This window comes from Meles meles, chromosome 1 (assembly GCF_922984935.1).
Source record: "Meles meles chromosome 1, mMelMel3.1 paternal haplotype, whole genome shotgun sequence".
Taxonomy (NCBI): Eukaryota; Metazoa; Chordata; class Mammalia; order Carnivora; family Mustelidae; genus Meles; species Meles meles.
Window position 1 is genome coordinate 151,122,974 of NC_060066.1, and position 15,667 is coordinate 151,138,640.

The 15,667-nt window shown below is 38.0% G+C and overlaps 1 protein-coding gene across 1 annotated transcript in view; it reads right to left on the reverse strand.

Moving 5' to 3' along the window:
• Positions 1-2,771: 2,771 nt before the first annotated feature.
• The window catches only part of GIPC2 (GIPC PDZ domain containing family member 2), an 81,083-nt gene continuing 68,187 nt past the window's right edge, over positions 2,772-15,667 (reverse strand). The window contains exons 5-6 of the mRNA XM_046022958.1: positions 13,720-13,801; positions 2,772-3,119 (exon numbers count right to left, since the gene is read on the reverse strand). Of these exons, the coding sequence (XP_045878914.1) occupies positions 2,974-3,119; positions 13,720-13,801 (228 nt within the window). The 3' untranslated portion in view covers positions 2,772-2,973. The remainder of the gene's footprint in view (positions 3,120-13,719; positions 13,802-15,667) is intronic.

Below are 15,667 nucleotides of genomic sequence, written 5' to 3' on the forward strand. Positions count from 1 at the left end.
ATCTTTGGCAGATAACTGTGTCCTATTTAGAAGAACCATTATTTTGAAAACTCTATTTGCAGATGAAATTCATTTTGCAACTATGCTAGAGAGGCAATGATAACTAAAGGATGCCAAGAAGGCTCTCTCTAGACTTGATGAAGGTCTAGCAATAACATGGACCTAAAGAAAGTGTGCTTTAAAAAAAAAAAAAAAAAAGAAAAGAAAAAAAAGAAAGTGTGCTTTACTTGGAAAAAATCTCTATTTGTTAAAGATATGGGGGAAACACAGCAAAATAGTCATTTGGAAAAATTAAGTTATCTTTAATTACCTGTTAACATTACAATATTGGATACAGCAGCCCCAAGTAGAGGTTAACTGATTAGTGCTTTTATCATTGAATTCTTAAAAAGTTTCACATCATGTAATTATATATTTTTGAAACATCACAGAAACCCAAAATATACCTATTTGGAATCATCAGAATGTGTACACTTGATCAGGAGTAAGTTATGTTCAAGACCCCACCGAGCCCAACGATCGGTCTCCACCTACATACTCTGCCACACAGAACATACAGTGTGCTCTTAGTGGCCCCTGAAAAATGCAATTTTGCATGGAGGGAAATCAAAAATAAAATAGTCTTCCTCTACTGGGGGAAAAAAAACAAAATAACAAATAAAATAACAAATAACAAAATAAAACAACAGAGGCCTTCTAGAAATGTTTACTGGTATCAGTGAAATAGCATGTTTAATGAAAAAAAAATAGACTTGTCTCATTGTAGCAGAAGGGTAGAAGGGTAGCCCACACTGTAGACGGTAACAACTAAAATGAGACCTTGCTCTTTTTGCGCACGGAGAGTTACCGAATGGCAGAAAGTTCACGAACAGATATATTTTCAGGGAAGGGAACAAAATAATACAAAGAAACTGACCTTGATATCAGCTTAGCAACAGAGGTGAGAGAGAAAGACATTTCAAGGAAAAACCTATTAGGCTTAAAGAACCTGTGCCCAGCTGAAGCCCTAAATGATGATAACTACCATTTAACCCTAACAGGCAAGTAGAGTTACCACTGTACATGGACACTGGTACCTTCATGTCAAGATTCTAGAAAAATCATGGTGAGCAGAGCTCACTTTGTGAATATAAGATTCCATAAATCACAGAGAATCAGTGTCAGTCTTCCTGCATGCCCAAAAATGAAGGAGGAAAAAGACATCCATCAACAATAAACAATGACTCTTCATTTCAAATCTAACATCTAGTACCAGGAAATTTTTTTTTGTTAAACTAAAGTGCTCCTATGGGTCTCAACTTTCTCATCTTCAGAAATATCAACTTTTTGGGTGTCCTCCTAAGAGGGGTGGTATTAAGAATCGGTAGATAACTTAAAAATAGAAATTAAAATCAAAAATTGAAAATAATTTTTAAAAAATAATTAATAGATATTTGGAGAGCTCCCAAAGAAATCCATGAAATGAATAACAACCAATTACAGCCTGAGTTGGGTCCCATTTTCAAATGATGGGCAAGCACATTAAGACAATCCATGTTCTAACTCCTTTAGTTACACATTAATGACTAAAACAGGGCTTCTGTACACGTCTCAGATTAATGAGACAAGAGTATCTGCTCAAAGCATTAAACTTCTGTGAAAGAGGAGTGGATGTTAGCAAAAGTAAAGTTGTGCGGGAAAACAACAGTTACCGAAGCATTAACTCACCATGAAAAGGGAACTACTTCTGATTTCCTGGAATACAGCCCTCGCGGGTCATTATTTCTGATTACCATGGCAGCACACAACATTTTCCATCTAACACTTTAGAAGAATGCTCGGTCATACCATGCTCTGCCTTATTAAATGATCTATGCTGAAACCATTCATTTCCATTCTCTGACAGCCATAAAATGTCATATAAGAGTGATAAGACAGTCATTTGCCCTCAATTTTCTCAATAATGTAAGGTTTTAGAGAAAGTACGTTAGAACTCTAAAATAATAGACTAATATATTTTCTCAATTCCTCCCGTCCTCCTTTTTTTCCACTGAGGGAAATTGATTTCTGATAGCATCTCCTCTAAAGTTTAGGGGGCTTAAAACGTTGCTCTTTCACCCCCCCCCCCAAAAAAGTTCTCAAACACAGTTATTTTCTGAGTAAATATCTTCCAAAAGAAAAGTTCTACAAAGACTATAAAAACCTTCCCTGGAGTGCTTATGAAGCATAACATAAAAATGGGTATGAGTGGAAAAAGAATGCTTTAAGAACTGCTTTTAAAAAAAATCAAATTTAAGTGCTTTCTACCCTATCTGCCTTTTCCACCCTTCTTCCAGACAAGCAAACACATACACAGTATAATAGATTTTAATAAGTTTTTTAAAAGGAGCAATTACAAAGAACCAAAAAAAAAATAAGTAAATCAGTCCTTGCTTTAAGAAGAAAGAAGGCCACAGATATCAAGAGGCTGTAGGACTCTTCCTCCCCTTACTCAGTGGATTAAAAAAAAAAAATGCTTTCTAGACCCAGAGTGGGCATAATTCACACTTGACTTCCTGAACACACCTAGATCAGGCTGGCATAACAAAAATGAAGATGCTCAGAGGCAAATCATACTCTAATCCCAATTTCCCTGCATTAATATTTTTAAAAAGAGCTACAGAGCTATTACAATCAGCTACTTGCATGTGGGTGGAAAAGAAAACACAGATGCTTATGGGGAGCAAAATCCTCTCTAGAAATAGTTCCTAAAACTTACTTTTAAAAGACTCTTGAATGAATATTAAAACTGATCATAGTTTAGGTGATTTATTTTAAGCATACCACATCTGCAACCACATTAAAAGGTACCAAGAAACCAAAAGTATATTTCAAAGAATGTATTCATATACATCAGACCAAACCAGAGTCTGTAACAGTGTCTAAAAATCAGATCTTATGGATATTTTTAAAAAGAAAGTTCATTTCTCCAGAGATGGATCATCCACGTCACCGTCATTCTCGTTTTGCATCACCAATGACTCCCCAAACATCAAAGACAAATTCATCTGGGAACGCAAAGTCTCCAAGAGTTTCGTCAAGTGCCACAGCAAATTCATCTGGGTTACCTTTGTCCTTTCCAGCTTCAAACATTGTGGTAGCTATCAAAAACAATTTTTAAAAATTAATGATCCATGAGAAGACATCAGAGAACCGAGAAAAATCGCACCAGAAAAATTACTTTCTCAGTGTAACATCCATAGATTTCTAGCACAAGCTATAACAGTAACATACTAACAACATACTAACAATAACATACTAACATACTAACATCTGTCAGGGTAGGATTTAAACAGTCTGTTCACTGCACCCAGATTGGCCACCCCTGGCCTCTCCTCCACCTTGAAGCCCACCAGTCAAGAACTACCGGTATTCCTCCAGAAAGGAAACCCTGTGGCTAACCCTGCCAGGAAAGTCAGGGTACATCATCCCTCTTCCACCTGCCCACAATCACTAGCTCTCTCTGCCCCCTCTACCAGTACCCCCACTGCCAACTAAAATGGAATCCAGTACTCCCTGTTCCTCCAAAGAACAAAGATGAAGGATAACAGTTCACAATGAGAAAATCAAGCTAGGGTGAAGAAGAAGGTATTAGTCTACTAATGGAATCAAGGTAACTTTTCCTGAGCCCCTTTCTAATTTGAGATAGAAAGTGAATGTGGCACCTGTGTTCTGTTTTTCTAGTAAATTGCCTAGCCCCAGTTCTTATATCTGGGGAATCAGTGATTTCAAGAGTATACATTCTCACAGGACCTGCCCCAACTGGTTGGGAGCCCATGAGGCTGAGCTGTTTTTTCTCAGCCCCTTATAAACACTAGCAACTGGAAAGAGACAGTGTGGATGTGATTTAGGACTTGGATGAAGAAATTCTAGGTTAAAAATGAAGAACCACCACCAAATCTCAGCATCTCCATTTCTCCCAGGTTAAGGCTGAACAATTCAACACTTGTAGGATTTCTCTGAATGAACCAAGAGGTCTGGTCTTTCAGCTAAAATCCACTAGGGCTCTTAAGAGCATTTAAAAACTGTGCCTTGTCTCAAACAGCTCTGTACTAACACAGGCCAAAGGGAAAGGGGGAGATGTGGTCCAAAGAAATGACTGACAAATGGACAGAAGGAAAGAAGGAAGGTAGGATCATGAAGAACAGGATATTTACATAGTTTCAAAGTATCTCTCCACCAAATACTTATTACGGAGAATAACTTTATAGTGGAGACAATTAGCAAACACCACTTTAAGCCATCAACATTAACAATATCAGAAATAGAACAAACCAAATCCTATGCCTCCTGGTAAAATGTAAGTGAAAAGAATAGAGGATCACATTCGATATTTTTGCAAGAGGTATGACGTAAACATAATTCTAAAAAAAAAAAAATCAGACAAGCCAGAACTGAGGAACATTCTATAAAATAACAACTTGTACCCTCCAAAAGCATCAAGATCATTAAAATTGAGAGTGGGAAACTGTTCCAAATTGATATAAATAAAAGAGAATTTGGAAGGGGAGGCGAACCATTAGAGACTATAGACTCTGAAAAACAACCTGAGGGTTTTGAAGGGTCAGGGGTGGGAGGTTGGGGGAACAGGTGGTGGGTAATGGGGAGGGCACATTTTTCATGGAGCACTGGGTGTTGTGCAAAAACAATGAATACTGTTATGCTGAAAAAATAAATAAAATGGAAAAAAAAAAAACAGAAAGGAAGACAAACCATAACCATAAGAGGCTCTCAACTATAGGAAACAAACTGAGAGTTGCTGGGGGGAGGTGGGGAGGTGGGGTAACTGTGATGGGCATCAAGGAGAGCACTTGATGTAATGAGCACTGGATGTTATATGCAACTGATGAATCACTAAATTCTACCTCTGAAACTAATAACATAGTATATGTTAATAAAAAAATAAAAATTAAAAATAATAAATAAAAGTAACCTATGATTTTGAACATGCTCTTCTGCTATAAGGGATGTTAATGTATTTAGTGAAACATAACACATGATTAATAGGGGATAGTAATATATCAATGCTAATTTCATGATTCTTGCTTATACTGTGCTTAGCTAGGAGAATATATTTTTTCATGAGAAATATGCACTAAAGTATTGGGGAGCAATAAATATTTTTCATTTATTCCCATGTTCAAGGAGAAAAAAAGTCTTTGTGCTATATTTATAACCTTTTTCAATGTTTAAGGTATCATGCTTAGTGAAATAAGTCAATCGGAGAAAGACAACTATCATATGATCTCCCTGATATGAGGACATGGAGATGCAACATGGGGGGATAGGGGGATGGGAGAATAAATGAAACAAGGTGGGATTGGGAGGGAGACAAACCATAAATGACTCTTAATCTCACAGAACAAACTGGGGGTTGCTGGGGGGAGGTGGGATTGGGAGAGGGGGAGGGGGTTATGGACATTGGGGAGGGTATATGCTATCATGAGTGCTGTGAAGTGTGTAAACCTGGCGATTCACAGACCTGTACCCCTGGGGATAAAAATACATTATATGTTTATAAAAAAAAAAAAAATTGGAAGGGGAGGCGAACCATAAGAGACTATGGACTCTGAAAAACAACCTGAGGGTTTTGAAGGGTCAGGGGTGGGAGGTTGGGGGAACAGGTGGTGGGTAATAGGGAGGGCACGTTTTGCATGGAGCACTGGGTGTTGTGCAAAAACAATGAATACTGTTACGCTGAAAAAATAAATAAAATGGAAAAAAAATACTTTTTTTTAAAAATATTTTATTTATTTATTTGACAGAGAGAGAGAGATCACAAGTAGGCAAAGAGGCAGGCAGAGAGAGAGAGGGAAGCAGGCTCCCCGCCGAGCAGAGAGCCCTATGTGGGACTCGATCCCAGGACTCCGAGATCATGACCCAAGCTGAAGGCAGAGGCTTAACCCACTGAGCTACCCAGGTGCCCCAAAAATACTTTTATTTTTTAAAAGGTTTTATTTATTTGACAGAGAGAGAGATCACAAGTAGGCAGAGAGGCAGTCAGAGAGAGAGGGGGAAACAGGCTCCCCACCAAACAGAGCTCCATGCAGGGCTCGATCTCAGGATGCCGAGATCATGACCTGAGCAGAAGGCAGAGGCTTAACCCACTGAACCCACCCAGGCGACCTGCCTTAAAAATACTTTTAAAAAGAAGTTATGAGTGAGGAGGAATTGATTCCTTCTCATCATTATCCCTCTCTCTCTCTTACTCTGCCTCTGGCCTCAGCCCTGACCCAAAAGTTTTTGCATTTATTTTCAGCCTAGAAACAAATACTTCAAAGAGGAAGAAGACTTCAGTTCAGCTCCAGCCAAAAGGTTTGGCCAAGTTTATTCAACTTTTATATATGTTTTATATGGCATGCCAATGCTAGCCAGAATATAGTGAAGCAAACATTCAGATACATACAGGCTTGATTCACAAACTTAGCTTCTGAAAAACAATTTGACAACAAATACGATTAAAATCCTCAAAAATTTTCACATCCTAGGGGCACCTGGGTGGCTCTTTTGGTTCAGCATCTGACTCTTGATTTCAGTTCAGGTCATGATCTCAGGGTCATGGCATCAAGTCCCCGAGACAGGCTCCATGCTCAGAGGGGGGTCTGCTTGAGACGCTTTCTCTCTCTCCCTCTGTCCCTCCCCACCCTGTACTTTTTCTCTAAAATAATAAATAAATAGGGGCACCTAGGTGGCTCAGTCAGTTAAGTGTCTGCCTTCAGCTTAGGTCATGATCTCAGGGTCCTGAGATCAAGCCCTGCATCAGGCTCCCTGCTCAGTGGGAAATCTGCTTCTCCCTCTCCCTCTGTCCCTGCTTGTGTGCTCTCAAATAAATATCTTAAAATTTTAAAAGGAGGAGGAGAAGGAGGAGAAACTCCCGACTGATCTTGAATAGCCTACTCAGTCTTTCATGCCCATCAGAACAAGTTCAGTGTCTTATGCACTGAACGTGCCGGAAGATGCACAGGAGGCTGCTTTGTAATTATCCTTAAATAATTTTTGCTCTGACACAGTTAACATATATTGGAGAAAGCAAAACCCAGAGGTCTGGTCCTGTAGCCAGGCTGTGAAAGAAGAGTAACCAAAACTTAAAGGTAAGTATTACAAAAGCAGGACTCAAGTTCAGAATTTTGCTAAGTCTACCATTTTAAATATTTCCCATAGTCTCCACAGATAGCACTTATTGAGACAGTTACCTAAAGATTATACTAACATGTGGGTGATACACAGTCTAGCAGAGGAAGAAATAAGATGCACACAGAAGGTAAGAAAATCTATAGACCGTTCAGAAGCAGAAACTAACAGTGCAGATGAATGATGCTCTTAAATGCTGGGGGGGACACAAGGACCACGATCAGATGTTCACTGATGGGCAATGAGTCAGCCAATCTCTCGCTCACACACATACACATACCTACTTGACTATAAGAAATAACTTGGTTCATGGCTGTTTGATACCTCGGGAAGCTCAGCAGCATTGTCTAGAGCACTGAGCCCAGGAATGATATATTCTGGACGTTGCCTACTCTGACTTGCAATCTCTGGCTTGGGTTCCTTAGTTCCTCAGTTACAAAATGAGAAAAATGATGGTCTAAGAGGCCCATACCACAACCTTCAACCACAATCCAAACTGTGTAATCTCACTCATGCGCTCATGCTGGCACAGCAGAAAGCAAAACTTCCACACTATACACAATCCCAGAGTTGGTCAGCCTTCCAGGGATACAGTCCTACTTCTATCACCACTACCATTAGTACTAGTAATAATTATTAGTGATCAATGCTAAAAATAACAATAGCTGTACCTATTATTTATGATGTAACAGGAACTTTATACATATTATTTAATTTAGTGTGTTGGAAACCCTCTAAGGTTTTTATTACACCTCTTTTACAAAGATGTGGAAATTAAGGTTTGAATTTAATAACGTGCCCAAAAGCTAAAGTTTCAAACTTATGAAGTTAGGATTCATACTCCCAGTGAATTCACTATTTTTGTGCCTCTACACAGTCCATCAATAAACATTTACCAAATATTTACTTTAGGAGTACTGTAGTAGGAGCTGAGATTAAAAGCAGTACAGTATCTGCCCTCAAGGAACTAAAATATTAGTAGTTCCTTGGGACACTGTGTTACATATGTATTTCTAACACCTTAATGAAGTGTTAGAACAAGTAACAGTAACAAAATTATCAATTAGGTCTGGTAAAAGTAACAAAAATATCAATTAGGCAGTTTCATTAAGGTGTAAGAAATACATATGTAACAAAGTGTCCCATAAATCTTTTAAAATACAGTAATTTGCAATATGAATTTTCAAAGAAATTAAGAATGGAGCATGCATTAAAACATGCACAAATTTTTCCTAATGAATGAAGTATAGGGGCGCCTGGGTGGCTCAGTGGGTTAAAGCCTCTGCCTTTGGCTCAGGTCATGATCTCAGGGTCCTAGGATCGAGCCCCACATCAGGCTCTCTGCTCTGCGGTGAGCCTGCCTCCCCCTACTCTCGCTACCTTCCTCTCTGACTACTTGTGATCTCTGTCAAATAAATAAAATCTTTTAAAAAAATAAAGTATAAACACATATTTTGAAAATTCTTAAAGGAGAAGTAAACTGGAGAAGAAGATAATTTTATCTTTTTTTTATTAAAACTGTATCGTTAAGAGAAAAGCAAAATGAAGCTTTTAGCAAAAAGAAGCACTTTTTATTAAGTCATATCACATTAATATGACAGCTACTAAAATGCTTTTCACCTATAATGGATATGCAATACACTGCAGTAATATTTAACACCTAAATGCAATCTAGGAAAAAAAAAAAACCCTGAAAGGATAGAATTGTTGTATCCCATACAGCAACTAAGTGCTGACCTCTACTGGCCATTTTGAAAATATCTTTGTATCGTTTCCACAAGTGAACTTCCACATCATTTATTAACAACAAATTTATTTTTGTGATATAGGGCAATCTATATTTCCCACTAAGGTTTTAAATACTTAAACTGAACTTTTAAACATAAGATACTACTGTATATGAAAAGTCTTGGCATAAAAAAAATTCCATAATTGAATCTCAGCTTTTAATTTGTTAGCTGACTTTGGGCAAGTAACCAAACGTCTCGAAATCTGTTTTCAAATCTATAAAATAACACATAGCAGAATTGAATAAATATTAGTCCTAAACACTGTTAACCATTAAATCTATAGTTGTATCTCCTACGGGAGGTCTTTATGAAAAGTCTGTGGGAAATATGTGTTAAATAAATGTTAAATAAGTGTTCCATTTCAAGGAACTCAGACAGGAATCAAACATTAAAAACATGACCAATGTTGAATACGGTTTTTTGTTAGTGAAAACCTATTTCTAAAATCATTGGCTTTGCCTAAGATGGATGACCTTCTACAGTATTCACTGTTTTGAATTCACAGAAGAAAGAAAATCATCCTAAGAAGAAATATAATTATCTCTATTAAAATACCATTACTGTATTTTTTAAAGGAGCTAAAAAAGATTTTATAAGAAAAAATTACTTAGAGTCTATCGTTCAAATTTCTTTTCCACACATTTCTGACCTCTTAATAAATTAGAAATCCTAAAATTCTGACATGGCTAGGATGAGCTCCAAACTCCTAAACTGGTATCGTCAGGACATAGTATAGTTCGATATATAATTAACACAGTTGCCTTAAATATTCATAAGAAAACTTATAGGATACAACTTTTTCATTAAGTTACCTCAATCTCCTAAAATATGTTACAGGACTCAGAATCGTCCAGAATCCATTTTTCTCCCGTCATAGATAACATTCCAAGGCAACACATGTTGGCATTGGGTCAGTTGAAAAGTCAGTTCACAGCCTAGCTCTACAACCAAATAAAGTCCTGTCACCTACAGGGTTACTTTCTAAACTCATTTCAGTTATTTTCCACTTTCAAGTGGTAAATACATCCCAAAGCTTTGTGAAGATAGTGTTTTGGTTTTGGTCATTTTATTGCATATTACCTTTCTCACTTTTTTTTTTAAGATTTTATTTATTTATTTGACAGACAGAGATCACAAGTAGGCAGAGAGGCAGACAGAGAGAGAGGAGGAAGCAGGCTCCCTGCTGAGCATAGAGCCCCATGTGGGGCTCGATCCCAGGATCCTGAGATCATGACCCGAGCCGAAGGCAGAGGCTTTAACCCACTGAGCCACCCAGGTGCCCCCCTTTCTCACTTTTTAATGTAAATTTATATTAACAACTCCAGAATAACATGATGTGACTATAATTTGTTTTAAGACGTAACATTTCTGACAGTTAAGAACACAGAACAAAAACAAGCAAATATATTCATTTCTCTATTGAATCAGTATCACATTTGTGATTTCTATTTCATGCTAATCAGATCTGAATAATCACAGAAATTCCTAATTTAACAATGGTTGACATTCTTCAAATAATTACTTTCCTTAAACTTTACCTCCCTAGATGACTGATCACATTGCTAATCATGTATAATGATAATGACTTTCCATGTCATTGGAGGAACATGCTACAGATGATTAATTAATTTTACAATGGGATTATGAGTTACTTTACAAGGAATTTGTGAAGAATGTTTAGTGCCCTGAATTTGTCAAAGTGAAGTAAATGGATTCTTATAGAACTGTTCCTTAATTCACCTAGAATTACTCCACTGTCCATTGTTCTTCCATGTATACTTATACATATTTTTTTTTTAAGATTCTATTCATTTATTTAATTGACAGAGAGACAGTAAGAGAGGGAACACAAGCAGGGGAGGTGGGAGAGAGAGGAGCAGGCTTCCTGCTGAGCACGGAGCCCGATGGGGACATATCCCAGAACCCTGGGGTCATGACCTGAGCCAAAGGCAGACCCTTAACAACGGAGCCACCCAGTTACCGTGATGTATATGTATATAAATTTAATAACAAAAGAACAAAATTAATTTATTTAACTATTTCAAATTTACACTTAATTAACTATAAGGCCTATACCCAAAATTAAGTTCTAAAGACTATTTTAAATTCTCCCCTTTGAAAAGTGTGATTCTCCCAGCATGGAGTTTTCTCAAAAAGTTGAAAATAGAGCTACCCTACGACCCAGCAATTGCACTACTGGGTATTTACCCTAAAGATACAAATGTAGTGATCCGAAGGGTCACATGTACCTGAATGTTTATAGCAGCAAAATCCATAATAGCCAAACTATGGAAAGAACCTAGATGTCCATCAACAGATGAATGGATAAAGAAGATGTGGTATACATACACAATGGAATACAATGCAGCCATCAAAAGAAATGAAATCTTGCCATTTGCAACGATGTGGATGGAACTAGAGGGTATTATGCTTAGCGAAATAAGTCAATCGGAGAAAGGCAACTATCATATGATCTCCCTGATAGGAGGAAGTGGAGATGTGACGTAGGGGGTTTGGGGACTAGGAAAAGAATAAATGAAACAAGATGGGATTGGGAGGGAGACAAACCATAAGAGACTCTTAATCTCACAAAACAAACTGAGGGTTGCCAGGGGTGGGGGAGGTTAGGGAGAAGGTAGTAGAGTTGTGGACATTGGGGAGGGTACGTGCTATGGTGAGTGCTGTGAAGTATATAAACCTGGTGATTCACAGACCTGTACCCCTGGGGCTAATAATACATTGTATGTTAATAAAAAATAAACTAATTAATTTAAAGAAAAAAGAAAAGTGTGGTTCTCCTGAGTTCATCAAAATCTAGCACTGATATTCTAGCTTCTGAATCTTATAATATTCAATTATACTGTTAGAAAACTTCTCAACTAAATTGAGATATATATTATTTTCCAACCAATACTGCCTATTCTGCATTTAAGTGACTGCCATTGGTAAATCCCCTTTGCTTTCATTTGCATAATTTTCATAGGCCCACCTCACTGATACAAATCTGTGTCTTTCCAAACACAAAAGGGTTGAGGAAAAGGTTTTATAGAAAAGTTTTAAGACGCTGTCTTTCTACAGGATAATCTCAGCTTTAACTTCTTGTCTGTGTGGAGCGAGTATCTATTATATGCAAATTTTATACTTTGAATCAAGGAATTAGAAAAAAGAGCATCAATATTTCTTCAATTACAGACAGTGTCTGTATATCCACCATAGAAATTTTATTTTCAAAGTTCAGAACGGCAAGAAAAACATAAGAACAGACTCTATAAGAAAAAGGTAAGAATGAATGGAAGTAGAAGTGGAATAATGAGTTTCAAATATTCTACCTGAGCTAGAGTAAAATTCTTTACACCTGGTAGCAGGGAAACAGAACAGTCCAAGTGTCTGGCTTAAAAAAATGGATGAAGTACCTGGTCCACACAAACATACTCCATGCACACATGGGTGCATGCAGACACAAAGCCCACCACGGGGCACAGTTACTGTTTCACCACCCAGCATCCCTCTGCCCTTCTCAAGGGCACTTTCTTCTGGCTTCTACATGGGAGGGGCCAGGACTTTTCACCAGCTCAGCCCTAGGATTTCAGTCACTCTCAGCTCCAGAAGGAGAGCAGCTGACCCAGACCTAAGCATCACCTCCACCACTACCACCTCAGTGAGCCCATCAGGCCAGTCAGGGTCAATCCTAAGCATTTTGTTTGAATGACTTGGAAAAGGCCCTCCCCCTTTCCCATCATGCTTGACACAAAGGTGTAGAGGATGGAGCCATCACCATCATTTTGACTCCAAGAGAGAGGGTCTGAAGGTGCCAACAGACACTAGCGAGCCTAAAACGCAGCCTAAATGGAAAGAAGGGAAGCCACATCCTGGTGATAGCATGAGAACTCTGGATCTAGCCATTTTGGAAGCCAGGATCTACCTCTGAAGTTTTCAGGTATAAGAACCAAAACATTTCCCCTCTTTTATCCTATAAGTCAGTTGGAATTCAATTTGTTGTTACCATTTTGTTATCTGCAGTTGATAAATCAAGACCCTGGGGGCGCCTGGGTGGCTCAGTGGGTTGGGCCGCTGCCTTCGGCTCAGGTCATGGTCCCTGGGTCCTGGAATGGGGCCCCGCGTCGGGCTCTCTGCTCAGCAGGGAGCCTGCTTTCCTTCCTCTCTCTGCCTGCCTCTCTGCCTACTTGTGATCGCTGTCTGTCAAATAACTAAATAAAATCTTTAAAAAAAAAAAAAGATTATAAAAAAAAAAGACCCTGATATCCTAAGGACGACCTAAGAAATACCCATCAATTCAACTTCTCAACTGCCCTGATCAGTCACACACCAGCTAAGTCCTTTCTCTTCCTCTTTCTGATTCATTGCTCACAGGCTCTCAGTAATCTTATTAAGTGCACACAATATCATAACATATGATTTAATCAATGTAGATCTGATGTATCAAATACATTCCATATGTGTCATTTACAAAATCTGCTCATACATAACTTTTAAATCCATAAAACAAGCCTCTGAAGGAAGGCTATTATCATAGTTTATAGTTTTGAGATTAAAAACTGAAGTTTAGAAAAGTTGATTTGACTCGCAGCTAGTAAAAGGGTAAGGGCCAGGTCTTTATTCATTATTCTTTTATGTTTTATATCCTTATTTTCGTTACATTTTTCTCATCACTTTCCAGTATTTATCTTGAAAAGTATCACTGAGTGTAAATGCAAGCAAAACAAAGAAGCACTAAGTTCAATTAAGAAATGTAGAGACTTAAAAAATAGTATCATCTTACCTAAATCGATATCTTGAATTCCCATGTACAATTCAAGAAGATCATCAATCTTTTCAATTGCTTTTGTCTTGGTTTCAGAGGGCTTTATCAAAGAAAAGAGAAATGAGATATTTTTACATGAAATCTCTTGAATGTCAAGGCTAAGGGTAAGGGAAAATCTGATGTGGAGCCAGTTCATTGTTGTATACATCAGCTCATTTGGATGGAAACAGATCTATAATGTGCTCTGTAGCTCAATACACATCAATACAGCAAACACTTATTTTTACTGCTAGTGTTAAGTGTTATGGATTCAAAGAAGAAAAGCCAGAACAGAGTCTCCAAGTAGCTAGCAATCTAGAATGGGAGACAAAACTGTGAAAATAAGTAACTATGTAATAATAAGGAAAAAATTTTCAAGGATGTAAGAGCCATCACAGGCAAAGTAAATTTAAATATGTTAAAAGTCACAGAAGACTTGAGAAAGGGGATTTAAAAACTCTTTTCAAAGATACACTGGTGGAAGATATGCAGGAGAGGGCACTGCAAATAGAAGTATACAACAGGCATGCCCAGCTATCTCCGTCGGTGGAGCATGTGACTCTTGATCGCGGGCCTGTGAGTTCAAGCCCCACACTGGGTATAGAGATTACTTAAAAATAAAATCTTTAGGGGCGCCTGGATGGCTCAGTCATTTAGCATCTGCCTTCAGCTCAGGTCATGATCCAAGGGTCCCGGATTCGAGCCCCACATCTGGCTCCCTGCTCAGTGGGAAGCCTGTTTCTCTCACGCCCCCTGCTTCTGTTCCCTCTCTCGCGTGTCTCTCCCTGTCAAATTAATAAATAAAATCTTAAAAAAAAAAAAAAGTATTGCAATTGTTACGCAGAGTCTGATAAAGAGTATAGCCAGACAGGACTAGATCTTAAGGGGTCTTGTGTGCCAGGAAAAGGGCTTTGGCCTTCATCTTGCAGATGAAGGGTCTCCAAAGCTTTCAATGGCTTACCCCAAGGTGACCCAAACACTTCTGAATGCATACTCTTATTTGCTTTTTAATTTAATTTTTAATTATTTAATTATTGTATTGCTGAAATCACTTTTATGCTCAAGATGGATCTGCGCTGTCCAAGGTGTCATGTTATCTAACTTTTTTATCCCTGTAAATGCTCTGCTTAATCAGAAACACAGTATAATCCAGTCAGCCAATCTCCAAATACAAGCCAGCTCTGGGACTTCTCACCCTAGACAAGACCCACTAAGTGGCCCCAGCCAGTCAAATATTTTGTATTTTCCTCTCACTTGTTCTTTAATCTTTATCCAATCAAAGCTTCTTGCCTTCTACCCCATTTTGCAATTCTCTGAGACTGTCCAATCATGAATAAAGTTTGTTTGTATCACATAAATTGTCTCTTTAATGATTCTTTTTAATTTTAATAACATTCTATTATACTTGTTTACTTTTTAAAGTAATCTTTATGCCCAGCGTGGGGCTTGAACTCACAGACCCAAGATGAAGAGCGGCATGCTCTATGGACAAAGCCAGTCAGGCACGCCTTCTTAAATTGTTTTTTAACAGTGTGTATCTTTCATAAATTATACATATTACTATATTAATATACTGTAAACATTATAAAAACACAAAAAATAGAAATGTTTAAGGATGAAATGATGAAACAATCATTTTGTTATTGTTAAGATTTTATTTATTTGAAAGAGAGACGGACAGCAAGCAGAGGGGCTGAGGGAGAGGTAAAGGGACAAGCAGACTCCTCGCTGAGCATGGAGCCCAACGAAGGGCTTGATCTCATGACCCTGAGATCATGACCAGAGCTGAAATCAAGAGTCAGATGCTCAATCAACTGAGCCACCCAGGCACCCCAACAACAATTTTTAAGTAATTTTTGTGTATTAATGGTACCAAAATGTGTTCTTCCTAAAACTATTACTAAAGGTTTCAGTGAAAAGCACGATT